This window comes from Mustela lutreola, chromosome 4 (genome assembly GCF_030435805.1).
Source record: "Mustela lutreola isolate mMusLut2 chromosome 4, mMusLut2.pri, whole genome shotgun sequence".
Lineage (NCBI taxonomy): Eukaryota > Metazoa > Chordata > Mammalia > Carnivora > Mustelidae > Mustela > Mustela lutreola.
This window is the reverse complement of record NC_081293.1, coordinates 116554843-116582088: the sequence shown is the minus strand read 5'-3', so window position 1 is coordinate 116582088 and position 27246 is coordinate 116554843. Positions and strand designations below refer to the sequence as shown.

Genomic DNA, 27246 nt, shown 5'->3' with positions numbered 1-27246 from the left:
AGGTTTACACACTTCACAGCACTCACCATAGCACATACCCTCCCCAATGTCCAGAACCCCACCCCCCTCTCACCCACCCCCCTCTCCCAACCCTCCTCTCCCCAGCAACCCTCAGTTTGTTTTGTGAGATTAAGAGTCTCTTATGGTTTGTCTCCCTCCCAATCCCATCTTGTTTCATTTATTTTTCTCCTACCCCCTTAACCCCCCCATGTTGTATCTCCACTTCCTCATATCAGGGAGATCATATGATAGTTTTCTTTCTCCAATTGACTTACTTCGCTAAGCATGATACCCTCTAGTTCCATCCACGTCATTGCAAATGGCAAGATTTCATTTCTTTTGATGGCTGCATAGTATTCCATTGTGTATACATACCACTTCTTTATCCATCATCTGTTGATGGACATCTAGGTTCTTTCCATAGTTTGGCTATTGTGGACATTGCTGCTATAAACATTCGGGTGCACGTGCCCCTTCGGATCACTATGTTTGTATCTTTAGGGTAAATACCCAGTAGTGCAATTGCTGGGTCATAGGGTAGTTCTATTTTCAACTTTTTGAAGAACCTCCATGCTGTTTTTCCAGAGTGGTTGCACCAGCTTACATTCCCACCAACAGTGTAGGAGGGTTCCCCTTTCTCCACATCCTCACTAGCATCTGTCATTTCCTGACTTGTTAATTTTAGCCATTCTGACTGGTGTGAGGTGATATCGCATTGTGGTTTTGATTTGTATTTCCCTGATGCCGAGTGATCTGGAGCACTTTTTCATGTATCTGTTGGCCATCTGGATGTCTTCTTTGCAGAAATGTCTGTTCATGTCTTCTATCCATTTCTTGATTGGATTATTTGTTCTTCGGGTGTTGAGTTTGCTAAGTTCATGATAGATTTTGGACACTAGTCCTTTATCTGATATGTCGTTTGCAAATATCTTCTCCCTTCTGTCAGTTGTCTTTTGGTTTTGTTAACTGTTTCTTTTGCTGTGCAAAGGCTTTTGATCTTGATGAAGTCCCAATAGTTCATTTTTGCCCTTGCTTCTCTTGCCTTTGGCAATGTTCCTAGAAAGATGTTGCTGCGGCTAAGGTCGAAGAGATTGCTGCCTGTGTTCTCCTCAAGGATTTTGATGGATTCCTTTCTCACATTGAGGTCCTTCATCCATTTGGAGTCTATTTTCATGTGTGGTGTAAGGAAATGGTCCAATTTCATTTTTCTGCATGTGGCTGTCGAATTTTCCCAGCACCATTTATTGAAGAGGCTGTCATTTTTCCATTGGACATTCTTTCCTGCTTTGTCAAAGATTAGTTGACCATAGAGTTGAGGGTCCAGTTCTGGGCTCTCTATTCTGTTCCATTGATCTATGTGTCTGTTTTTGTGCCAGTACCATGCTGTCTTGATGATGACAGCTTTGTAATAGAGCTTGAAGTCCGGAATTGTGATGCCACCAACTTTGGCTTTCCTTTTCACCCAATATTCCTTTGGCTATTTGAGGTCTTTTCTGGTTCCATATAAATTTGGGGATTATTTGTTCCATTTCTTTGAAAAAAAAAAAAGGATGTTATTTTGATAGGAATTGCATTAAATGTGTAGTTTGCTTTAGGTAGTATAGACATTTTTACAATATTTGTTCTTCCAATCCAGGAGCATGGAACGTTTTTCCATTTCTTTGTGTCTTCCTCAATTTCTTTCATGAGTACTTTATAGTTTTCTGAGTATAGATTCTTAGCCTCTTTGGTTGGTTTGTTCCTAGATATCTTATAGTTTTGGGTGCAATTGTAAATGGGATTGACTCCTTAATTTTTCTTTCTTCTGTCTTGTTGTTGTAGAGAAATGCAACTGATTTCTGTGCATTGATTTTATATCCTGACACTTTACTGAATTCCTGTACAAGTTCTAGCAGTTTTGGAGTGGAGTCTTTTGGGTTTTCCACATATAGTATCATAACATCTGTGGAGAGTGATAGTTTGACTTCTTCTTTGCCGATTTGGATGCCTTTAATTTCCTTTTGTTGTCTGATTGCTGAGGCTAGGACTTCTAGTACTATGTTGAATAGTACTAGTCAATTGGTGATAATGGACATCCCTGCCATGTTCCTGACCTGAGCGGAAAAGCTTTCAGTTTTTCTCCATTGAGAATGATATTTGCGGTGGGTTTTTCATAGATGGCTTTGATATTATTGAGGTACGTGCCCTCTATCCCTACACTTTGAAGAGTTTTGATCAGGAAGGGATGCTGTACTTTGTCAAATGCTTTTCAGCATCTATTGAGAGCATCATATGGTTCTTGTTCTTTCTTTTATTAATGTGTTGTGTCACATTGATTGATTTGTGGATGTTGAACCAACCTTGCAGCCCTGGAATAAATCCCACTTGGTTGTGGTGAATAATCCTTTTAATGTACTGTTGAATCCTATTGGCTAGTATTTTGGTGAGAATTTTTGCATCTGTGTTCATCAAGGATATTGGTCTGTAGTTCTAATTTTTAATGTAGTTCTAATTTTTTATTTTTAATTAATTTCTCATTTAGTGCTCTGAATATATCATGCCAGCTCTTTCTGGCCTGCCAGCTCTCTGTGGATAAGTCTGCTGCCAATCTAATATTTTTACCATTGTATGTTACAGACTTCTTGTCCCAGGCTGCTTTTGGGATTTTATCTTTGTTAATACGACTTGTAAATTTTACTATTAGGTGACGGGGTGTGGACCTATTCTTGTTGATTTTGAGGGGGAGGTTCTCTGCATCTCCTGGATTTTGATGCTTGTTCCCCTTGCCATATTAGGGAAATTCTCTCCAATAATTCTCTCCAATATACGTCTGCTCCTCTCTCTCTTTCTTCTTCTTCTGGAATCCCAATTATTCTAATGTTGTTTCGTCTTATGGTGTCACTTATCTCTCAAATTCTCCCCTCGTGGTCCAGTAGCTGTTTGTCTCTCTTTTGCTCAACTTCTTTATTCTCTGTCATTTGGTCTTCTATATCACTAATTCTTTCTTCTGACTCATTTATCCTAGCAGTGAGAGCCTCCATTTTTTATTGCACCTCATTAATAGCTTCTTTAAATTTCAACTTGGTTAGATTTTAGTTTATTTCTCCAGAGAGGGCTTTTATATCTCCCAAGAGGGTTTCTCTAATATCTTCCATGTCTTTTTCGAGCCCAGCTAGAACCTTGAGAATCGTCATTCTGAACTCTAGATCTGACATATTACCAATATCTGTATTGATTGTGTCCCTAGTCTTTAGTACTGCCTCTTGTTCTTTTTTTTGTGGTGAATTTTTCCGTCTTGTCATTTTGTCCAGATAAGAGTATATGAAGGAGCAAGTAAAATACTAAAAGGGTGGTATTTCTTTAATTTTGACAGGCAGAGATCACAAGTAGGCAGAGAGGCAGGCAGAGAGAGAGGAGGGGAAGCAGGCTCCCTGCTGAGCAGAGAGCCTGATGCGGGGCTCAATCCCAGGACGCTGGGATCATGACCTGAGCCAAAGGCAGAGGCTTTAACCCACTGAGCCACCCAGGCACCCCAATGATCAGCCAATATTTATCTTCAGGGTAACAATCAGAATGTCAAACTTCTTGCCAATAAAATGTATAATTTTATATACAATAATAATTAATAATAATATAATTTTATAATCAATAGATTGACTAACCTTAGCTGTTGGGAAAAAATTGAAAAGATGAAACATTGCTGAGATTGGGTTTTTATCTTTGATTCATTCAGGGTAGTTGAATTTAAAACTGATTTCATTAAATACTCTTTAGCAAATTAAAATATAAAGACGAGATAGTTATTACATTTACTTCCTTTTTTTTTTTAAGATTTTATTTATTTATTTGTGAGAGAGACAGTGAGAGAGAACATGAGCGAGAAGAAAGTCAGAGAGAGAAGCAGACTCCCCATGGAGCTGGGAGCCCGATATGGGACTCGATCCTGGGACTCCAGGATCATGACCTGAGCCGAAGGCAGTCGTCCAACCAACTGAGCCACCCAGGCACCCCTTAGAATGTCAAGTTCTACTCAGGCTTGCATGTTTAATTTTTTCCACAACAAAGACTTTGGTACTAAGAAATACAGAATTACACTCTAGATAAATATGAATTTATTTATTATTTTAGAGCAAGAGGAGGTAGGAGGGAAGAGGGAGAAAGAGAGTGAAAATCTTAAATAGGATCCACACCCAGAATGGAGCCCAACATAGGGTTTGATCTCACGACCCTGAGATCATGACCTGAGTCAATTTCAAGAGTTGGTCACTTAACTGATTGAGCTACCCAGGTGCCCCAGATAAATACTAAATATTTTTAAGTAAACCCCCAAATATCAAAAACCCTAAGGCAGTATTTTTGGCTATCTTGGACTAATTACCTAAGATCCATCTATCTCTATATATGATACAATATATGAAATATATTATATATATATATATATATATATATATATATATATAAGATATATCATTATCTGATGCAAAGAACATATGCCATTGCATAGTACAGAATTGTTTATTGTTTGGCCCTCTCTGTATTCTCTACACAAATTGCAACTTCATATTGCCCATTTCCTCTCCATCCCAAACTTCCCAGCAGACTTTGTATCTAGGCATCAGAACAGGTATTTATGGGGAAACATAAAAAAACTAGGAAAGTTATAGCTGTAAATGCCAACATTTTAAAAGAATATAGACCTCAAATCAATAACCTAAGCTTCCACCTTAAGAAAATAAGGAAGAGCAAGAAAATCCAATGCAAGCAGGTTAATAAATATTGGTGTGGGGATAAAATAGAAAATAGAAAACCAATAGAATCAATACAAATCAAAGTATCTACTTTGAACTAGTTTGAACACTCAGGTTCATAGCAGCATTGTTTCACAACAGCCAAAAGTGGAAGCAACCTGTGTCCATTGATGGATGAAGAGATAAACAAAATGTGATATATACAGCTAACAGGGCATTTTTCACTCCTAAAGAGGAGGGAGATCCAGATATGAGCTGTCAGATGGGTGAAACTTAAAGACATGATGCTAAATGAAAGAAATTGGGCTTAAAAGAGCAAATATGGAATGAATCCACTTATATGAAGTAGTCAAATCCATAAAAGGAGAAAGTAGAATGGTAGTTGCCACAGGTTGGGAGTAAGGGGAAATGGGGGGGGGGGTAATAGTTAATGGTTCAGAGTTTCAGTTTTGTAAGTGGAAAAAAAAAAAACCACTTTTTAAAAAATTTTTTATTTTTTTATAAACATATATTTTTATCCCCAGGGGTACAGGTCTGTGAATCGCCAGGTTTACACACTTCACAGCACTCACCAAAGCACATACCCTCCCCAATGTCCATAATCCCACCCCCTTCTCACAATCCCCCTCCCCCCAGCAACCCTCAGTTTGTTTTGTGAGATTAAGAGTCACTTATGGTTTGTCTCCCTCCCAATCCCATCTTGTTTCATTGATTCTTCTCCTACCCACTTAAGCCCCCATGTTGCATCACCACCTCCTCATAAAAAAAAAACACTTTTTGAAAAAGTTCTGGAGGTGCCTGGATTGCTCAGTTGGTTAAGCATCTGACTTTAGCTCAGGTCATGATCTCAGAGTCCTGGGATTGAACCCCACATTGGGGGGGTCCCCACTCAGTGGGGAGTCTGCTTGTCCCTCTCCCTCTGCCCTTCCCCCCACTCATGCTCTTTCTCTCTCAAGTAAATAAATAAAATCTCTTAAAAAGTTCTGGAGGAAGATGGTGATGATGATTCCACAACCATGCGAACACACTTAATGCTGCTACAAAACTGTACACTTAAAATGGTTAAAATGGGTGACTCTTAATCTTACAAAACAAACTGAGGGTTTCTGGGGGGAGGGGGTTTGGGAGAATGGGGTGGGGTTATGGACATTGGGGAGGGTATGTGCTTTGGTGAGTGCTGTGAAGTGTGTAAACCTGGCGATTCACAGACCTGTACCTCTGGGGATAAAAATACATGTTTATAAAAAAATAAAAAATTTAAAAAAAAGGTTTAAATGGTCATTTTATGTTATGTATATTTTATTACAATAAAAAAACTAAAAAGTTGGTATTTGAAATGATCAACAAAAATTAAGAAAGCTATAGCTTGACAGATTAAGAAAAACAAGCGGGAAGACTAAAAATTCTAAAATTAGAAATGAAAGTACATGTGTTATTACTTGTTTCACAGAAATAAAAAAGGATTATAAGATAATATTGCACCTCAACAAATTAGGTTACCTACCTGGAACTGACAGATTCCTAGAAACGTACAAACTATCAAACTTGACTCAAGAAGAAACATAAAATATGAATAGGTCTATAACAAATAAGGATATTAAATCAACAATCAAAACACTTTCAACAGAGAAAAGCCTAGGACCAGATGGCTTCAGTGGAAGATTCAACTACACTTTTAAAGAATAACACCAGTCCTCAAACTCTTTTAAAATATAGACAAAGAGAAAATAGCTCATAACTCATTCTGTGAAGCCAGTATTACCCAAATAAAGAAGCCAGACCAAGACCTCACAAGAAAGGAAAACTACAGGCCAATATTCCTTTTGAATATAGATGCAAAAATCCTCAACAAAATATTAGCAAAGAAAATACAGCAGCATATAATAAGGATTATACACCATGAACAAGTGGGATTGGTCCCAGGAATGCAAAGGTGGTGCAACATACAAAAATCAGTCAGTGGGGGCACCTGGGTGACTCAGTGGCTTAAAGCCTCTGCCTTTGGCTCAGGTTATGGTCCCAGGATCCTGGGATGGAGCCCGGCATCAGGCTCTCTGCTCAGTGGGGAGCCTGCTTCCTCCTCTCTGACTGCCTGCCTCTCTGCCTACTTGTGATCTCTGTCCATCCAAAAAAAAAAAAAAAAAAAAAAAAAAAAAAAATATATATATATATATATATATATATATATATATATATAAAAAATAGAATGAAGGAAGAAATTTCTGTTGATGTGGAAAAAGCGTTTGAGAAAATTCAACACCCTTTTATGTTAAAAAAAAAAATTCAACAAACTAGGAATGAAATCTTCCAGAGATAAGTGCCCTTATTTCTCAGAAAGTCACCCCAGAGTTCAACCACCATTGCTAACATGAAAATATTAGGTCAAACCAAAACTTTGAATGTTGCATCTTGAGTCCATTTTCTTTCTTCAAACAACAGATTTTTTTAAATAGTCCATTTTTCTAGAGACAGAGAATGAGTTTGTGTGGCTAGCACATTTTTTGGAAGTTTTTATTTAAATTCCAGTTAGTTAACATACAGTGTAATTAGTTTCAGGTATACAGTACAGTGATTAAACACTTCCATGTAATACCCAGTGCTCATCACAAGTGCATTCCTTGATCTCCATCACCTATTTCACCACTCTCCCTACCTAACTCCATTCTGGTAACCATTAGTTTGTTCTCTATAGTTAAGAGTCTGTTCTTAGTTTGTCTCTCTCTCTCTCCCTCTTTTTCCCCTTTGCTCATTTGTTTTGTTTCTTAAATTCCACATAAGTGAAATCATATGGTATTTGTCTTTTTCTGGTTGACCTATTCTGCTTAGCATAGTACTTTCTAGTTCCATCCATGTCATTGCAAATGGCAAGATTTCATTCTTTTTTAATGACTAAGTAATATTCCAGGGTATTTATTTGTCACATATTCTTTATCCACTCATCAGTTGATGGACACTTGGGCAGTTTCCATAATTTAGCTATTGTAGATAATGCTGCTATAAACTGGGTGGCTAACACATTAAAGTTTACAATTATTTTGTTAATTCTTTATTACTAATAAAATTATACATTCATTCAAGATGGCAGACTAAGCACATATTCAGCTTTCCTCTCCTATCCAAATTCAAAGAAATGTTTTTTTTTTCAAAAATCTGTAATATCCCTGTAAAACAAAGTAGAAATGGTATTGATGGATCAGAAATTAATAGTTCCTAAAATCTAAAGGCAGACATGCCCAGATTGAATAAGGAATAAGCAAAAATGGCTGCTGTAAAAAAAGGGAATAGTGTTACATCCCTATATAGGGTGTATCCCAGAAATAAAAGATGTAATAATATTAACACTATTCTCATTAAAAATATAAAAAAAAGAGTAAAGAATAAGACAAGATGGCTGCATATCCTTGCTGCTAAAAAAAAAAAAAAAAAAAAAAAAAAGATGTAAGAATAAGAATGAATTGAAATAAATGATCTGCCTAGAAAATCCAAAAGAATCAATGGGCTAAGTATTAAAACCAAGAAGACACTTTAATATATGATCAAGTACAACAGCATCATATAAAAACTATAGCTCTTTTCACCATCAGCAGCCAGTCAGAATTATCCCATTTGGTATATTTTTACTTTTTCAATTAAAAAATGTACAGTTTTGAAACTCTTTGGGGTGCCTGGGTAGCTGTCAGTTAAGCATCTGACTCTTGATTTCTGCTCAGGTCATGATCTCAGGGTCATGAGATCAAGCCCTGCTTTGGGCTTTGTGCTGGGTGTGGAGCCTCTTTTCTTCTCCTTTTGCCCTGCCCCCAACACTTTCCCTCAAAGAAAGAAAGAAGCAAACAAACAAACTCTTTGTGAACCTTTTCCCCACTTCATTCAACTCTGTCCACCTCAGGGTAACCATTACCTTACATTTGAAATTTTCATTCCCATACATCCTTTTTGTATTTTTCTATATATGTGTATGTCCCCTTAAAAATATATTATTGAGGGGCACCTGGGTGGCTCAGTTGGTTAAGTGACTGCCTTCAGTTCAGGTCATGATCCTAAAGTCCCAGGATCAAGTCCCACACTGGGCTCTCTGCTTAGCAGGGAGTTTGCTTCTCCCTCTGACCTTTCCCCCTCTCATGCTCTCTATTCTCTCTCTCAAATAAATAAAAAAATCTTACATATATACACACATATATATGTATGTATTATTGAAAATCTTTCAAAATATGAAGTATATTGTTATTTTGCACATTGAAAAATTATATGCAAATGGTCTTAAATTATATATGTCATTCTGCAAGTTACTTTCACTCATTTTTCTCTAGATGCATCCATGCTGATATCTACATATGTTTATGGCATTCTTATTACCTGAAATCAGTATGATTGTATATTTTTTAAAATACATTTTTTCTTTCATTTCCAGAAATATGGACACTAAAAATTGCACCTTAAACAATATATGGGTTAATGCAATGGACTGGTTGTGCTCTCACCACCAAAATTCATAGGTTGAAATTTAGCCCTATACCATGTGATGGTATGAGGAGTTAGAGGGCCTTCAGGATATAATTAGGGTGGAGTTCTCATGAATAAGATTAGTGCCGTTATGCAAGGGACTCCAGAGATCTCTGACTCCCTCTTTCTGTCATGTGAGGATTAAGGAAGACAATGAGGGTCTCTAACCTGAAAGAGTGCCTTCTCTAAAACAATATTGGTACCCTGGTCTTGGACACCCAGCTTCCAGAACTGTGAGAAATAAGTTTCTGTTCTTTATAATCCACCCAGTCTGTGAAACTTAGCACAGATTGGCTAAGACAGTTAAAGACAAATGTTATAATGAAAGTACAAAGTAGTTTGGAAAAAAATGAAAATAACCTCCAAGTCCATCAAGAGGAAGAAAGTTAAATAAATTATGCTATATCCATGGTATGGAAAATGAGTTTAGGTATTTAAAATAATTTCATAAGTCTATATAAACTGACATGGAAAATTTCTAGGGTATAAAAGAAAATATAAAACAATATGATCCTTTTCATGTTAAAATTTTTAATTGTGTATTTTTAATAACATATATGTAAATGTATTTTGGAAAAACAGAAAATTGGTTAACATCGAGTACCTTTGAGTAAGTGAATGGGTTTGAGGGAGATAAAGGGAAGTTTTTCCTTTTACTGTCTATTTTTAGAACTTTTAAATTGAGAATATATTCTTGTATTTTTTTTAGAAGATGAATTGAGGATTTGTAGACAAATGCTAGACAAAAAAAGCAGTCTATAAGAATGAACAGAGCACTAATTCCCAGAGCATAAAATCCAATAAGAGCTGACTGTGTTATAAGCATTTTAAATGTTTATGATTGGCATTCTTATGGCCTATGATTATAACTGCAGTTTCTATTTCATTTATATTTTTCTTTATATTTTTTCAGTTAAAAACAGGGAAGCAAGACAAAGAGTTGTAATGAACATACTCACTGACAGATCTCAAGGTTTTCAGTCGGAGAACACAACCACGAAAATTCAAACGCAGCACATTTAGACGCCACCTTTGCAAAGTTGACACTATATATTTATCTGTGATTATATTTTTTACTGCAGAAAAATCAATCTAAAAAGGGTAAACCAAAGACATTAAGAAATGAGAAAGATCTTTTGCATGCAAAAAATTTTAATATTTTAAAAGCATCAAGAAACAAATGTCTTCAGCTCATCTCTCACTTCTTCATTTCTTTGTTTTTATGGTCATTTGGGAGTTTAATTACCAACAGATTTTTTTTTTTGTTCATGGTCATTTCCAGGTTTAATTACAAACAGATTTCAAATGTCTAATCTAGGTCAAACTGGGAGGGCAAGAGCCCCCCACTTCAGGGTCAATGAACCCATACAAGTTCATTATTAATGGGTGCCTCCTTCTCTATTCACAAGCATAGACAATGTGTTAAGTTCTTGACTATGGGGAAGACAATTTAGAGTGAGAGGTTTAGAGTGGTCTTCTCCTAACTCAATTTGAGGAGGGAGGTCTGGGGGAAAGGAGAGATGACCTGAGTGTACCTGGCTGATTGCATGTAATATTGAAGAGCACAGAGATTTCTGGGAACTCCTAGTGGCTGGGGCCAGTTGATAAACAATAGCATTGATATCATAATATTAATCATGTCTTTCAGACATCAATCATTTCTTTCAGCTAAGAGATTACATTGAGGCACAAAGAACTCCCCTCAAAATCAATAAAAATAAGTCAATACCCCAACATCTAATAGAAAAATTCACAAATCTCAGAAACAAAGAGAAAATCCTGAAAGCAGCTCAGGACAAGAGGTCTGTAACCTACAATGGTAGAAGTATTAGATTGGCAGCAGGCCTATCCACAAAGACCTGGCAGGCCAGAAAGGACTGGCATGATATATTCAGGGTACTAAATGAGAAAAATATGCAGCCTAGCCAGCTAGGCTGTCATTGAAAATAGAATAAGAGATAAAAAGCTTCCAGGACAAACAAATTAAAAGAATTTGCAATTACCAAACCAGCCCTACAAAAAAATATTGAAAACCTAATAGTAACATAGACCAGAAAGGAACACAGGCAATATACAGTAACAGTCACCCTAACGCAATTCAATAGCACTAAATTCGTATCTTTTTATAGTTACCCTGAATGTAAGTGGACTAAATCCCTCAATCAAAAGGGTATCAGATTAGATTAAAAAAATAATAATAACAATATGCTGTCTCCAAAAGACTCATTTTAGACCCAAAGATGCTCCCAGATTTAAATGAGGGGGTTGAAAACCATTTACCATGCTAATGGACATTCCAAAAAAAAAAAAAAAAGCTGGGATGCACTCCTTATATCAGACAGATTAGATTTTAAACCAAAAACTATAACATCTATATATATAATATAACTGTATATAATATAATAAAGGACTAGCTATATCATACTTAAAGGGTCTATCCAACAAGATCTAACAATTATAAATATTTATGCCTGTAACATAGCAGCCAATTATATAAGCCAACTAATAACAAAATTAAAAAAAAAAACACATCAACAATAATACAATAATTGGGGCACCTGGGTGGCTCAGTGGGTTAAAGCCTCTGCCTTCGGCTTGGGTCATGATCTCAGGGTCCTGGGATTGAGCCCGCATCAGGCTCTCTGCTCAGTAGGGATCCTGCTTCCCTTCCTCTCTCTCTGCCTGCCTCTCTGCCTACTTGTGATCTCTGTCAAATAAATAAATAAAAATAAATAATAATACAATAATAGCAGGAGACTTTAACACCGCCTTCAATGAAATGGACAGATCATCTAAGCAAAAGATCAACAAGGAAATAAAGCCTTTAAATGACATGCTGGTCCAGAGGGACTTCACAGACACATTCAGAATATTCCATACCAAAGCAACAGAATACACATTCTTCTCTAGTGCACATGGAACATTCTCCAGAATAGATCACATCCTGGGTCACAAATCAGGTCTCAACTGATACCAAAAGATTGGGATCATTCTGTGCATATTTTCAAGCCAAAATGCTTTGAAACTTGAACTCAATCACAAGAGGAAAGTTGGGGGCACCTGGGTGGCTTGGTAGGTTAAGCCTCTGCCTTCGGCTCAGGTCATGATCTCAGGGTCCTGGGATCAAGTCCTGCATTTGGGCTTTCTGCTCAGCAGGGAGCCTGCTTCCTTCTCTCTCTCTCTCTCTCTCTCTCTTTCTCTGCCTACTTGTGATCTCTCTCTGTCAAATAAATAAATAAAATCTTTAAAAAAAAAAAAAAGAGGAAAGTTGGAAAGAACCCAAATATAAGGAGGCTAAAGAGCATCCTAGTCAAGAATGAATGGGTCAACCAGGAAATTAAACAAAAATTGAAAAATTTCATGGAAACAAATGATAATGAAAACACAACTGTTCAAAAATCTGTTGGACACAGCAAAGGCAGTCTTGAGAGGAAAGTATATAGCGATACAAGCCTTTTTCAAGAAACAAGGAAGGTCTCAAGTATGAAACCTAACCCTACACCCAAAGGAGCTAGAGAAAGAACAACATAAAAAGCCTAAACCCAGCAAGAAAGAGAAATAATAAAGAGCAGAGCATAAATCAATGAAATAGAAACTGAAAGAATAGTAGAACAAATCAACGAAACTAGGAGCTGGTTCTTTGAAATAATAAGATAGATAACCCTCTGGCCAGACTTATCAAAATGAAAAAAGGAAGGACCCAAATAAATAAAATCATGAATGAAAGAGGAGAGATCACAACCAACATCAAAGAAATACAATTATAAAAACAAACTATGAGCAACTAAATCCCTGCAAATTTGATAATCTGGAAGAAATAAATGCATTCCTAGAGACATATAAACTACCAAAACGGAACCAGGAAGAAATGGAAAACCGGAACAGACCCATAACCAGCAAGGAAATTGAAACAGTAATCAAAAACCTCCCAAAAGGGGGCACCTGGGTGGCTCAGTGGGTTAAAGCCTCTGCCTTCAGCTCAGGTCATGATCCCAGGATCCTGGGATCGAGTCCCGCATTGGGCTCTCTGCTCAGTAGAAAGCCTGCTTCCCCCTCTCTCTCTGCCTGCCTCTCTTCCTGCTTGTGATCTCTGTCTGTCAAATAAATAAATAAAATCTTAAAAAAAAAAAGATAATCTCCCAACAAACAAGACCCCAGAGCCAGGGGAATTCTACCAAACATTTGAAGAAGAATTAACACCTATTCTTCTGCAACTGTTCCAAAAAACAGAAATGGAAGGAAAACTTTCAAACACATTTTATGAGGCCAGCATTACCTTGATCCCAACCCAAAGACCCCATCAAAAAGGAGAATTACAGACCAATGTCCCTGATGAGCATGGATGCAAAAATTCTAATTAAGATACAAGCTAATAGTATCCAACAGTACATTAAAAGAATTATTCAACACAATCAAGTGGGATTTATTTCTGGGCTGTAAGGTTGGCTCAATATCCACAAATCAATCAATGTGATACAAAACATTAATAAAAGAAAGGAGAAGAACCATATGATACTCTCAGTTGATGCAGAAAAAGCATTTGACAAAGTACAACATCCTTTCTTGATCAAAACTCTTCACGGTGTAGGGATAGAGGGTACATAACCCAATATCATAAAAGCCATCTGTGAAAAACCCACAGAGAATATCATTCTCAGTGGGAAAAACTGAGAGCTTTTCCCCTAAGGTCAGAAACATGGCAGGGATGTCCATTATCACCACTGCTATTCAACTAGTACTAGAAGTCCTAGCCTCGGCCATCCAACAACAAAAAGAAATAAAAGGCATCCAAATCAGCAAAGAAGTCAAACTATCACTCTTTGCAAATGATATGATACTTTATGTGAAAACCCAAGAGACTCTACCCCAAATGTCCTAGAACTTGTACAGGAATTCAGTAAATTGTCAGGATATAAAATCAATGCACAGAAATCAGTTGCATTTCTCTACACCAACAAGACAGAAGAAAGAGAAATTAAGGAATCGATCCCATTTACAATTGCACCCCAAATCATAAGATATCTAGGAATAAACCTAACCAAAAAGGCAAAGAATCTGTACTCAGAAAACTATATAGTAGTCAGGAAAGAAATTGAGGAAGACACAAAGAAATGGAAAAATGTTCCATGCTCCTGGATTGGAAGAACAAATATCGTGAAAATGTCTATGCTACCTAAAACAATCTACACATTTAATGCAATTCCTATCAAAATACCATCCATTTTTTTCAAAGAAATGGAACAAATAATCTTAAAATTTATATGGAACCAGAAACATGCGGAAAAATGAAACTGAACCATTTCCTTACACCACACACAATCAGACAACAAAAAGAAATAAAAGGCATCCAAATTGACAAAGAAGTCAAACTCTCACTCTTTGCAGATGATATGATACTTTATGTGGAAAACCCAGAAGACTCCACCCCAAAACTGCTAGAACTCATACAGGAATTCAGTAAAGTGTCAGGATATAAAATCCTGACTCCAACAAACTCATTTTCCCCTAAATCTGTTGCTGTGAAATTATATATTGTGATTTCCAAAAGCTCTTCTGCTTTTACTGAAATGCAACAGTTACTGCTCACTGCTATACTGCTTCAAGATTTAGCCTTAGGTTTAAGGAGCTTTAATGCTTTAAAGAATTCTGCCTGGTCACTTATTATCTCAGCAACTGGCAATCAGAACTTTATACAAATGTAACCAAGTAAACAAAAATTCCGGAAAATTTTTCTACTGTTCTCTTAATCAAAATAGAACAAAAAGAAATTAAACACACACAATAATGCAGAAGTGCCAAGTTTCTCTGATGTGGTTTACAAAGTTAAAAATTGAAACTTAGAGCAAATGCATAGGAAACACTTTTGAATTTTCTAACTTGTTTGTGCAGAAAATGTGCTTCTGGATTTCATTTTAAAAGTGCTTAATAACTAGAATTTACTTTTAAATCAAACTTGGGTATACAAAAAAAATCTATCATCAACCAAACAGGATTGATTCAGGGAAGGCAATAAAATGGAGATGCCAGAAATCATTACATTTCTCTACACCAACAACAAGACAGAAGAAAGAGAAATTAAGGAGCCAATCCCATTTATAATTGCACCCAAAACCATAAGGTATCTAGGTATTAATTTAACCAAAGAGACAAAGAATCTGTACTCAGAAAACTATAGAATACTCATGAAAGAAATTGAGGAAGACACAAAGAAATGGATAAACTTTCTATGTTCATGGATTAGAAGAGAAAATATTGTGAAAATGTCTATGCTACCTAAAACAATCTACACATTCAGTGCAATCCCTATCAAAATGCCATCAACTTCTTTCACTGAAATGGAACAAATAATCCTAATATTTATATGGAACCAAAAAAGACCCCGAATAGCCAGAAAATGTTGGAAAAGAAAACCTAAGCTGGTGGCATCCCAATTGCAGACTTCAAGCTCTATTACAAAGCTGTATCATCAAGGCAGTATGGTACTGGCACAAAAACAGGCACACAGATCAATGGAACAGAATAGAGAGCCCAGAACTGGACCCTCAACTCTATGGTCAACAAAACTTCAACTAAGCAGGAAAGAATGTCTAATGGAAAAAAGACAGTCTCTTCAATAAATGGTGTTGGGATAATTGGACAGCACATGCAGAAGAATGACATTGAACAATTTTCTTAAACCATACACAAAAATTGACTCAAAACGGATGAAAGACCTCAATGTGAGATAGGAATCCATCAAAATCCTTGAAGAGAACACAGGCAGCAGCCTCTTTGACCTCAGCTGCTGCAACTTCTTCCTAGAAACATTATCAAAGTCAAGCGAAGCAAGGGCAAAAATGAACTATTGGGGCTTCATCAAAATAAAAAGCTTTTGCACAGCAAGGGAAACAGTCAACAAAACCAAAAGACAACTGACAGAATGGGAGAAGATATTTGCAAATGACTTACAGATAAAGGACTAGTGTCCAAAATCTATAAAGAACTTATCAAACCCAACACCCAAAGAGCAAATAACTCAATCAAGAAATGGGCAGAGGACATGAACAGACATTTCTCCAAAGAAGACATACAAATGGCCAACAGACATATGAAAAAATGCTCAATATCATTTGGCATCAGGGAAATACAAATCAAAATCACAAAATACAAATCAAAATTACCACCTCACACCAGTCAGAATGGCTAAAATTAACAAGTCAGGAAACAATAGATGTTGACAAGGATGTGGAGAAAAGGGGAACCCTCTTACGCTATTGGTGGAAATGCAAGCTTGTGTAGCCACTCTGCTAAACAGTATGGAGATTCCTCAAAAAGTTTAAAATAGAGCTACCCTGTGACCCAGCAATTGTACTACTGGGTATTTACCCCAAAGACATAAATGTAGTGATCCTAAGGGGCACCTGCACCCCAGTATTTATAGTTTATAGCAACAATGTCCACAATATCAAACCATGGGAAAAGCCATATATATATATACATTGTTTATATACACACACACACACAATACCAAACCATGGGAAAAGCCATACATATATATGTATGTATGTATATATATGTGTGTGTGTGTCTGTGTGTATACATACATATACATATAAATTATGTACCCACCAAAAATTGAAATCTTGCCATTTGCAATGACGTGGATGGAACTAGAGGGTATTATGCTAAGTGAAATAAGTCAATCAGAGAAAGATGATTATCATATGATCTCACTGATATGTGGAATTTGAGAAACAAGGGAAGAGGGGAAAATAATGAAACAGGATAAAAGAGAAGTAGACAAATGATAAGAGACTCTTAATCTTAGGAAACAAACTGAGGGTTGCTGGGGGTTCAGGGGCCAGAGAGGGATGGGGTGTCTGGGTGATGGACATTGGGGAGGGTATGTGTTATGGTGAGTGCTGTGAACTGGATAAGACTGAGAATTCACAGACCTGTACCCCTAAAACAAATAATACATTCTATGTTAATTTTTAAAAATATATAAATGAAAATTTAAAGGTTACGTTTATGAACTTCCAATCTCTCATTGCCATCTGAATAAAGATATTCTTTGTGCTAAAATGTTCGTTATGGTTGTACCATATTTGAGCACTCACAAATGAAGGTAAAACTAATAGAAGATGAAGAACAATGAAGAATTGTGGAGAGGGAAATTTGCTGAACATAAAGAAACTTAAATTCCTATCCAGGCTTTGTTTTTCACTGACATGTGCTCATATTTTCTCCAGCTTTACCTAGTGAGGTCTCTGGGCAAAAGTGCCAGCTTTTCCTGCAAGGCTTCTGCAGGATTTGTTCTGATCTTAATATTGTACATGATCTTTCTCTTTCTGATCACTTGGATTCATTTTTTTATTCTTACAGGTTTTCCAAAGCAAAAACTAACATCCCCAATATGTCACATAAGAAAGAGATTTATTACTTTAAACCAGTGATTCTCAAAGTATGGTCCTGGGAACTGCGGCATCAGTATCACCCAGGAACTTGTTAGAAATACAAACTCTTAAGCCCCACCCCCAATCTACTGAGTCAGAAATTCTAGGTTTGGCAGTCAGCAATCTGTTTTAAAAACCCCTTCAGATGATTCTGATGCATTCTGAAGTTTGAGTATCACTGCCTTAAAGAAAAAATTAACTTAAGGCAGGCATATTACATTTGGAAGCCAAGATGGGTTAGCTGAGACAGAAGTATGTTTTCTTCTTGCCATTGTTGCTCAAGGTGAGTGTGGAATAGTAAAGCCAAGAATGGAACATCAAGATGTTGACTTGATTTACGAATGGCACCTTAGTTTCTTTGTCTAACTTTTGGAATTTTTGTTGAAGGGTTCCAGCCATCTACTCATAGGTCAGTCTGAGCACGTGATGTCATTATTCCTCTAATCGTTGGCTATTAAGGAGGGGTGGTAAAGTCAGCTACTGATGGGACATTAGGAAACAGGGAAACTGTTGCCACGGCAACATTGGTTGATGGCATAAATGACTACAGAGATTAAAGTATCCTCCAAGGAACAGAAAAGAGAAGTCAACAAGGAAATTTACGCTTGTTTTTTGTGGTTGGCTGAGATCTCTCCCCAGTGTCTCATTGAATTGAGACATTCTATGTTACAAGAATAGTATAAAAATAGTACAATGACAAGAATAGTAAAGAGGTACCAGCCTAGAAGTCCATATTAGAAAATGCCAGAGTGTATGTGTATCTGTGTACATGCAGACACCCTAAGAATATCAAACAAGCCTTCTTTAATGTTGTATAGTTTAGCCCCATTTCATGCTCAGTCTTTTTTCTTTTACTCCATATTTTGTGCTACTTTTGTGAACGAATAATAGCAGCTAATATTTATTGAGTGCTGCTTACGTGCCAGGCTCCACAGTAAGCACTTTACTTACATTTCCTCAATTTATCTCAGCAGCATCCTGAGTTAGACAATGTTAAATCTTACTCAGATATAATGGAGCTAGGTTTCCTTCCAAAAAGAATATTTGATTTATTTCTACCATGTAAATTAGAAAATACTGTTAGTATCTGTCTTAAAAATAACATTGTTATCTTTCTATGTTATCCATTGGGCTTGTGCCTGGGCAAAAGAAAAACAAATGCACCTACTTTCTGTGGCCCAATGGGAGGAGCAGGGAAAAAAGTAGTCCCTAGGCCAGTTGGCTTTATAGCAGGCTGTTCTCCTTTAAGAACTACAGTAAAAACACAGCTTCAAGTAGTGTCTACTCACACTATTCCATAATGAGCTTCCTTGTGTCATCAGCATCCAGGAGTGACAAACTTGACCACATATTATTATATCTCTTAAAGTGAGGTAGGCGAAAATCTAAACACAAAGAAGAGAAATACACAATCTTGAAAATTAAGTGAATTTGCGTGCAACTCTGCCACTTGCCTTTTTTGCTGGGTTATTGTTAATGATGATAAGGTAATCCATATTGTCCTGGCTGGGATTTAAATGCTGGAACTTTATCTAGACTACTAGAATTTATCTAATGATGCCTTTGTTATAATGTGATCTTTGCAACTGATAATCACAGAAAGATGGGGCAGAAGATAGGCAGATTTATTTTCAGACTGAAAGTGGTTTCTGTTAGCAAATGAGTGATTTCCCTAAATAGTAGCTGCTACATAGAAGGCATTCAATGATTGCTTGCTGAATTTAATTAGATTCTTTTTTTTTAATGATTTTATTTATTTATTTATTTGACAGAGAGATTTCACAAGTAGGCAGAGAGGCAGGCAGAGAGAGGGAGAAGCAGGCTCCCTGTTGAGCAGAGAGCCTGATGCGGGGCTTGATCCCAGGACCCTGAGATCATGACCTGAACCAAAGGCAGAGGGTTAGTGCACTGAGCCACCCAGGTGTCCCAACTAGATTCTTGTTTTAAAGTTAACGGATTCCTAGGAAATATCAATGAACCCATCTTGGCTTCTGTTTCTGGAAAAATGATAGACTAGACAACCTGCAAATCCTCTTGATACAAAACATGAGTAAATGCTAAAACAAAGCTTTCTAAAAATATTTATTTTTTAATTTAAATTCAATTAGCTTACATATAATATATCATTAGTTTCAGAGGTAGAGTTAGTGATTCGTTAGTCTTATGTAATTCCCACTGCACATTACATCGTGTGCCCTCCTTTTTTTTTTTTAAGATTTTATTTATTTATTTGAGAGAGAGAGCAAGCCAGCTAGAGAGAGACAGCATGAGAGTCAGGGAGGCGCAGAGGGAGAGGGAGAAGCAGAACTCCCACTGAGCAGGGGGCCCAACTCAGAGCTCAGCCCCAGGGTCCTGGGATCATGACCTGAGCTGAAGGCAGATGCTTAACCAACTGAGCCACCCAGGCACTACTCACGTGCCCTCCTTAATGTCCACCACCCAGTTACTCCATCCCCCCACCTCCATCCCTTCCAGCAACCCTCAGTTTGTTTCCTTTGGTTGAGAGTCTCTTATGGTTTGTCTCCCTCTCTGATTTCATCTTGTTTTATTTTTTCTCCCTTCCCCTATGAACCTCTGTTTTGTTTCTTAAATTCCACATAAGAGTGAGATCATATAATTGTCTTTCTCTGACTGACTTATTTCACTTAGTGTAATGCCCTCTAGTTCCATCCACATTGATGTAAATGGTAAGTATTCATCATTTCTGATGGCTGAATATTATTATTTGTGTGTGTGTGTGTGTGTGTGTGTGTGCACCACATCTTCTTTTTTTAAAGATTTTGTTGATTTATTTGACACAGAGAGAGAGAAAGAGAGAGAGCACCAGCAGAGGGAGAGGCAGAGGGAGAGGGAGAAGTAGGCTCCCTGTAGAGCAGGGGAAGCCCAATATGGGACTTGATCCCAGGACTCCCAGATCATGACCTGAGCAGTGGCTTAACCAAGTGAGCCACCAAGGTGCCCTGTACCACATCTTCTTTATCCATTCATCTGTCAGTGGGCAGCTGGGCTCTTTTCATATGTTGGCTATTGTAGACATTACTGCTATAAACATTGGGATATACGTGCCCCTTTGGATCACCACATTTGTATCTGGGGTAAATACTAGTAGTGCAATTGCTGGGTCTATATGCTAACAATGAGACAGAAGAAAGAGAAACTAAGGAGTCGATCCCATTTATAATGGCACCAAAAAACACAAGATACCTAGGAATAAATCTAACCAAGGAGGCAAAGGATCTGAACTCAGAAAACTATAGAACACTCCTGAAAGCAATTGAGGAAGACACAAAGAAATGGAAAAAATGTTCCATGCTCATGGATTGGAAGACCAAATATTGTAAAAATGTCTATGCTACCAGAGCAATCTACATATTCAGTGCAATCCCTATCAAAACACCATCAACTTTTTTCACAGAAAATAGAACAAATAATCCTAAAATTTGTATGGAACCAGAAAAGACCCAGAATAGCCAGAGGAATGCTGAAAAAGAAAACCAAAGCTGGTGACATCACAATTCCGGACTTCAAGTTCTATTACAAAGCTGTAATCAACCTGGCACAAAAACAGACACACACATCACTGGAACAGATTAGAGAGCTCAGAAATGGACCCACAACTCTATGGTCAACTAATCTTTGACAAAGCAGGAAAGAATGTCCAATGGAAAAAAAGACAGTCTCTTCAACAAATGGTGTTGGGAAAATTAGACAGCCACATGCAGAAGAATGACACTGGAATATTTTCTTACACCACACACAAAAATAGACTCAAAATAGATGACAGACCTCACTGTGAGACAGGAATCCATCAAAATCCTAGAGGAGAACACAGACAGAAACCTCTGTGGCCTGGGCTGCAGCAACTTCTTGCTAGACACATTGCAAGGGGAACATAGGCAAAAATGAACTATTGGTACTTCATTAAAACAAAAAGATTTTGCACAGCAAAGGCAACAGTCAACAAAACCAGAAGACAACCGGGATGCTTGGGTGGCTCAGTTAGACGTCCAAGCATCTGCCTTTGGCTCAGGTCATGATTCCAGGGTCCTGGGATGGAGTCTCACATTGGGCTTCTTGCTCAGTGGGGAGCCTGTTTCTCCCTCTGCCTGTTGTTTCCCCTTCTTGTGCTCTCTCTCTCTTTGTCTCTCTGACAAATAAATTAAATAAAATCTTTTTAAAAAGGAAAAAGACAACCTACAGAATGGGAGAAGATATTTGCAAATGACTTACAGATAAAGGGCTAGTATCCAAAAATCTATAAAGAACTTACCAAACTCAACACCCAAAGAACAAATAATCTAATCAAGAAATGGGCAGAGGACATGAACAGACATTTACAAAGACATACAAATGGCCAACAGACACATGAAAAAATGCTCAGTATCTCTTGGCATCAGGGAAATACAAATCAAAACCACAATGAGGTACCACCTTCCACCAGTCAGAATGGCTAAAATTAACCAGTAAGGAAATGATAGGTGTTGCCACGGATGTGGAGAAAGGGGAACCCTCCTACACTGCTGGTGGGAATGCAAGCAGGTGCAGCCCCTCTGAAAACAGCATGGAGGTTCCTCAAAAAGTTGAAAATAGAGCTGCCCTATGACCCAGCAACTGCACTACGAAGTATTTACCCAAAAATATATTTTTCTTTAAGAAATTATTTATTTATTTTATTCTTAAAGATTTTATTTATTCTTCTTACAGAGAGAGTGAGACATGCACAAAAGCTGGGGAAGTGACAGGCAAAGGGAGAAGCAGACTTACCGATGAGCAGAGAGGCTAACATGGACTCGATCCCAGGACATCAGGATCATGACCTGAGCTGAAGGTAGACACTTAACTGACTGAGCCACCCAGGCACCCTTAAAATTTTTTTTAAATTTCAGCTTTATTGGGCTTAATTGACATATAAAATTCAAGATATTTTTTAAGGATTTTATTTATTTATTTGAGAGGGAAGCAGAGTGCACAAGAGCCAGGGGAGAGAGAAGCAGACTCCCCCACTGAGCAGGGAGCCTGATGTGGGGCTTGATCCCAGAACCCTGGGATCATGACCTGAGCCAAAGGCAGACAGTTAACCAACTGAGCCACCCAAGCACCCCAAAATCCAGGATATTTTAAGTGTACATTGTGATTTGTTATACATTTACATAGTGAAAGGATCCACCTTAATTAAGGTTAATTAATGTGTTAATTTACATATCCATCACCTCGCATATTTATCTTTATTATTTTTGGTGAGAACATTTGAGTTCCACTCTCTTAGCCAATTTCAGGTATAGAACACATTGTTATCAACTATAATCACTATGTTTATATGAGATCCTCAGACCTTATACATCTTATAGCTGCAAGTGTTACAGGATTTCTTTTCCTATGATGCCCCAGGTCCTTGGTCAGGCTGCTTCGGAGAAAGAAGAGGTGGAGCAGACTGTGGTGGGCAGCAAAGCAAGTTTTTATTGAGCAATAGTAAAGTATATTGAATGATAGAGCTCCCAAAGAAGGAGAGGACGGACCCAAGAGGGTTGCCACCTGAGGTTCTAGTCTAGGGGTTTCTATGGGTTTGTTGGTTCACTGTTCCAATCTGATTAACCCGCCTGCACCTGTCATCCAGTCAGGTTTCTGTCAGTGGGGAAGGGTGGAGCGCTCTTCCCAGGGTGGTGTAAAATCCTTTTAGCGGTTACCTTTCAGGGCGGGGGCCTTGTCCCTGCCTGCCTTTCTTCCAACTATCCTTCATCAAAAGTTTGTACCCTTTTTTCCAACCTCTCCCTATTTCCCTACCCCACAGCCCTTGACAACTACTTTTCTACTCTCTAAAACAAACTGGTTTTGTTTTTGTTTTTGTTTTTAACATACCTGAGTTTTTAAGAAAGTGAGGAGAATATCCAGGCCCACAATCTTGGTAAACCCAGACTCATAATAAGGTGTTCATACCATAGTTGTTCTGGCTAAGAAAGCAGTGGGGATGGTTGCTGCTTTTCATGACAAATAGATTTCATGACAAAGAGATTTCAGATTTCACTGGCCACACAGGGACAGAAAAAGTTACCAGTCTTGTACAAAGCTGGAAGTCCTAACTGAGTCTAAGAAAGAGGGAAATAGAGAGAAATCCAGGATTATTAAATAGAGAAGATTAAAGCAACTACTACTACTACCTATTGGTGAAGAAAAAAACTAGGGTATCTAGCCTGGGATTTAAAACAAAAAAAAAATCCCCAAAATTTATAACCAAAGACCAGGTATCATGTGGACTGGAATTTGAATTTAAATTATTTGTGGGGTCCATTGTGAATTTATTACCTTTGTAATTGGATTTAATACATTAACATGCAAAGAGCTTCCAACTCAGTGGTAACTCAGACATTTGGCAGAAATAAATAACCACCTCTCTAAAGAGGCACATCTTCAAACCACATCTTATAGGATTCTTATATATTAATTCCACTTCCAAAAAATGCGTTTTCAATAAAAATTACAAAACATATGAGGGGAAAAAAATCCAGGAGTCAAACAGACAAACAATAAATATCTTCTTAAATCAAATTGTCAGATTGTGATTATGAAAACATTAAGATGATATAAGACTTAAAAAGAAAAATAGGTTTTTGAAAAAGCTGTTGTCGAAATAGGACTGGGCAGATTGATAAAGGAACCAAGTAAAATTCATGGGAATTAAAAACAGAATGACTGAAATTAAAAACTCAGTAGATGAGTTACATAGCAGATGAAACACAGCTGACAAGAGAACTGGCAACCTGGATTATGTATCAGAAGACATTACAGAGAATAAGGCACAGAAAGATAAAGAGATGAAAAATATAAAGGGGATTAAGAGGCACATTACATAGCATGAAAGCATCCAACATTTTATATACATCTTCATAGAATTTCTAGAAGGAAAGAGCCGAGAATGGAATATAGGCAAATTTAAAAATACAACAGATGAGCATGTTCTAGAACTAATGAGAAGAAAAAGTTCTCCTATTCAAGAAGCAAAAGAAATCCCAAAAAGGAAACTCAAAAGGTCCTATGGCATTGTAGTAAAGTGGCAAAAGGCCGAAAGCAAGGGAACACATTAAATTCATCCAGAGACAGAGACGGTGAGAAAGCGGACATCAGCAGAAAGTACTTACCAGTCTCCGACATTTCATGAAGTAAATTACAACTGAAGGACGAGCATTAAGTAAAGGCATTTTGAGACTAAGACTGAGAGAGTTTATCTGGAATAGACCCTTCACAAAAGAACTTCTACAGGACATTGGAATCAGAAGAGAAGAGTGAGATGGCAATAGAATGATGGACAAAGAAACTAATTAAGTATATAGGGGTAAAGCCATTAACCTTAAAAAACATGACTAATGTGATGTACAAAAAACGAGGTGGAATAAAAACACTAGATACTACTAATATTCTGACTAGAGAATAATCACTTCAAGTGTTCTAAGTTGTAGTAATTATGAGGAAGAAAGCATAGGTAATAATTCGCTTTATTCAAGTAACTTCACATGTTAAAAATATTTAAGAGAAACCACAGAAATAGTAGAAATAGAATGTGTATTCTCTAAAGCATAAATACAGGAATAAAGCAGATTTTTAAATCCAATAGATAAAGTTAGGAAAGGAGAAAAGAAAGCATATAAAAACAGGATAAATAGTGTGGAATTATAAGAGAAGTATTTATCCCAGTATATCTAGTAACAATAAGTTTAACAAAATTCACTGCTTAGGAAACAAAGATTACCCCAAATGTTTTTGCTTTACTGTTTTTCCCTCTGTTATTATTAGAACCTATCAACTTTCCTTTCATTTGTGTTCATCTTGTTCAGTACCATATTTTAGCTGGATTTTTTTCACTCTGGGTAATACTCCCGTTGTAATGAAGAGAAAATTAAGAATGAAAGACTATAAGAACCCCTCACTATGACACATAGACTGATGTTAAGGAGCAGGAATTCAGGTCTATTTTTTTAATTAATTTATTTTTTAATTGAAATATATAGTTGACACACAATGTTCCGTTAGTCTCAGGTGGACAATACAGCGATTTGTCAGCTCTATACATGATGCTGTGCTCACAGCTGTAGCTACTGTCTGTCATCACACACACACTATTACAATATCCTGGACTGAGTTCCCTATGCTGTGCATTTTACTCCCTTGACTTATTCATTCCATAACTGGAAGCCAGTACCTTCACCCATTTTGCCCATGCCCCCATGCCCTCCCCTCCATCAACCATCATTTTTTTGTATTAATGAGTAATTTCTGCTTTTTTTGTTTGTTTTGTTGCTTAGATTCTACATTTAGGTGAAGTTATATAGTATTTGTTTTCTCTGGATTCTTTCACTTAGCATAATACCTTCTAGGTCAATCCATGTTGTCCCACATGACAAAATATTCTTTTTTTTTTATATATTTTATTTGTTTATTTGACAGCTAGAGAGAGAGCACAAGTAAGCAGAGTGACAGGGAGAGGGGGAGAGAGAGAAGCAGGCTCTCTGGTGAGAGCCTGATGCGGGGCTCGATCCCAGGACCCTGGAATCATGACCAGAGCAGAAGGCAGCCGCTTAATCAACTGAGCCACCCGGGTGCCCCAAAATATTCTTTTTTTATGGCTGAGTAATATTTCATTGTTTATATATATCGCATCTTTCTTTATCCTTTCAACTGTCGATGGACACTTAGGTTGCTTCCATCTGGGCTATTGTAAATAATGCTACAAGAAACATAGGAATTCATTTACCTTTTTGAATTAGTGGGGGTTTTTTATTTAATTTTTTTAAAGGTTTTATTTATTTATTTGTCAGAGAGAGAGAAGGAGAGAGCACAAGCAGGGTGAGTGGCAGGCAGAGGGAGAAAGGCTCCCCACTGAGCAAAGAGCCTGCGGCAGGACTCAATCCCAAGGCTGTGGGATCATGACTTCAGCCAAAGGCAGATGCTTACCCAACTGAGCCACCCAGGCATCTCATTGAATTAGTAATTCCAATTTTGCTGGTAAATACCAAGTAGTAAAATTACTGGATCATTTGATATTTCTATTTTTAATTTTTTGAGGAACCTTGATACTGTCTTCCACAATGACTGCAGCAAATTGACTTCCTGCCCACAGTGGGTTCCTTTTCACCACATCCTTACAAATAGTTGTTATTTCCTGCCTTTTTATTTTACCCATTCTGACTGGTATGAGGTGATACCTCATTGTGGTTTTGGTTTGTATTTCCCTGGTGATTAGTGATGTTGAGCATCTCATGTTGGCCATCTGTATGTGTTCTTTGAAAAAATGTCTCTTCAGATCCTTTGCCCATTTTTAAATTGGATTACTTGGTTTTTTGGTGTTGAGTTGTATAAGTTCTTTATATATCTTGGATAGTAACCCCTTATTGGATATATTATTTGCAAATATCTTCTCCCATTCAGTAAATTGCCTTGTCACTTTATTGAAGATTTCCTTTGTGGTACAAAAGGTTTTTATTTTAGAGTAGTCCCAGTGGTTTATTTTTGCTTCTGTTTCCTTTGCGAGGAGACATATCCATAAATATGTTGCTTAGACTGATGTCCAAGAGACGACTGCCTTTGTTTTCTTC

General features: G+C 37.3%; 1 protein-coding gene across 1 annotated transcript in view; it reads right to left on the bottom strand.

The window, feature by feature from the left end:
* Positions 1-27246, bottom strand: part of FBXL13 (F-box and leucine rich repeat protein 13) — a 248616-nt gene that overhangs the window by 133314 nt on the left and 88056 nt on the right. The window contains exons 8-9 of the mRNA XM_059170911.1: positions 18952-19047; positions 10187-10319 (exon numbers count right to left, since the gene is read on the bottom strand). Of these exons, the coding sequence (XP_059026894.1) occupies positions 10187-10319; positions 18952-19047 (229 nt within the window). The remainder of the gene's footprint in view (positions 1-10186; positions 10320-18951; positions 19048-27246) is intronic.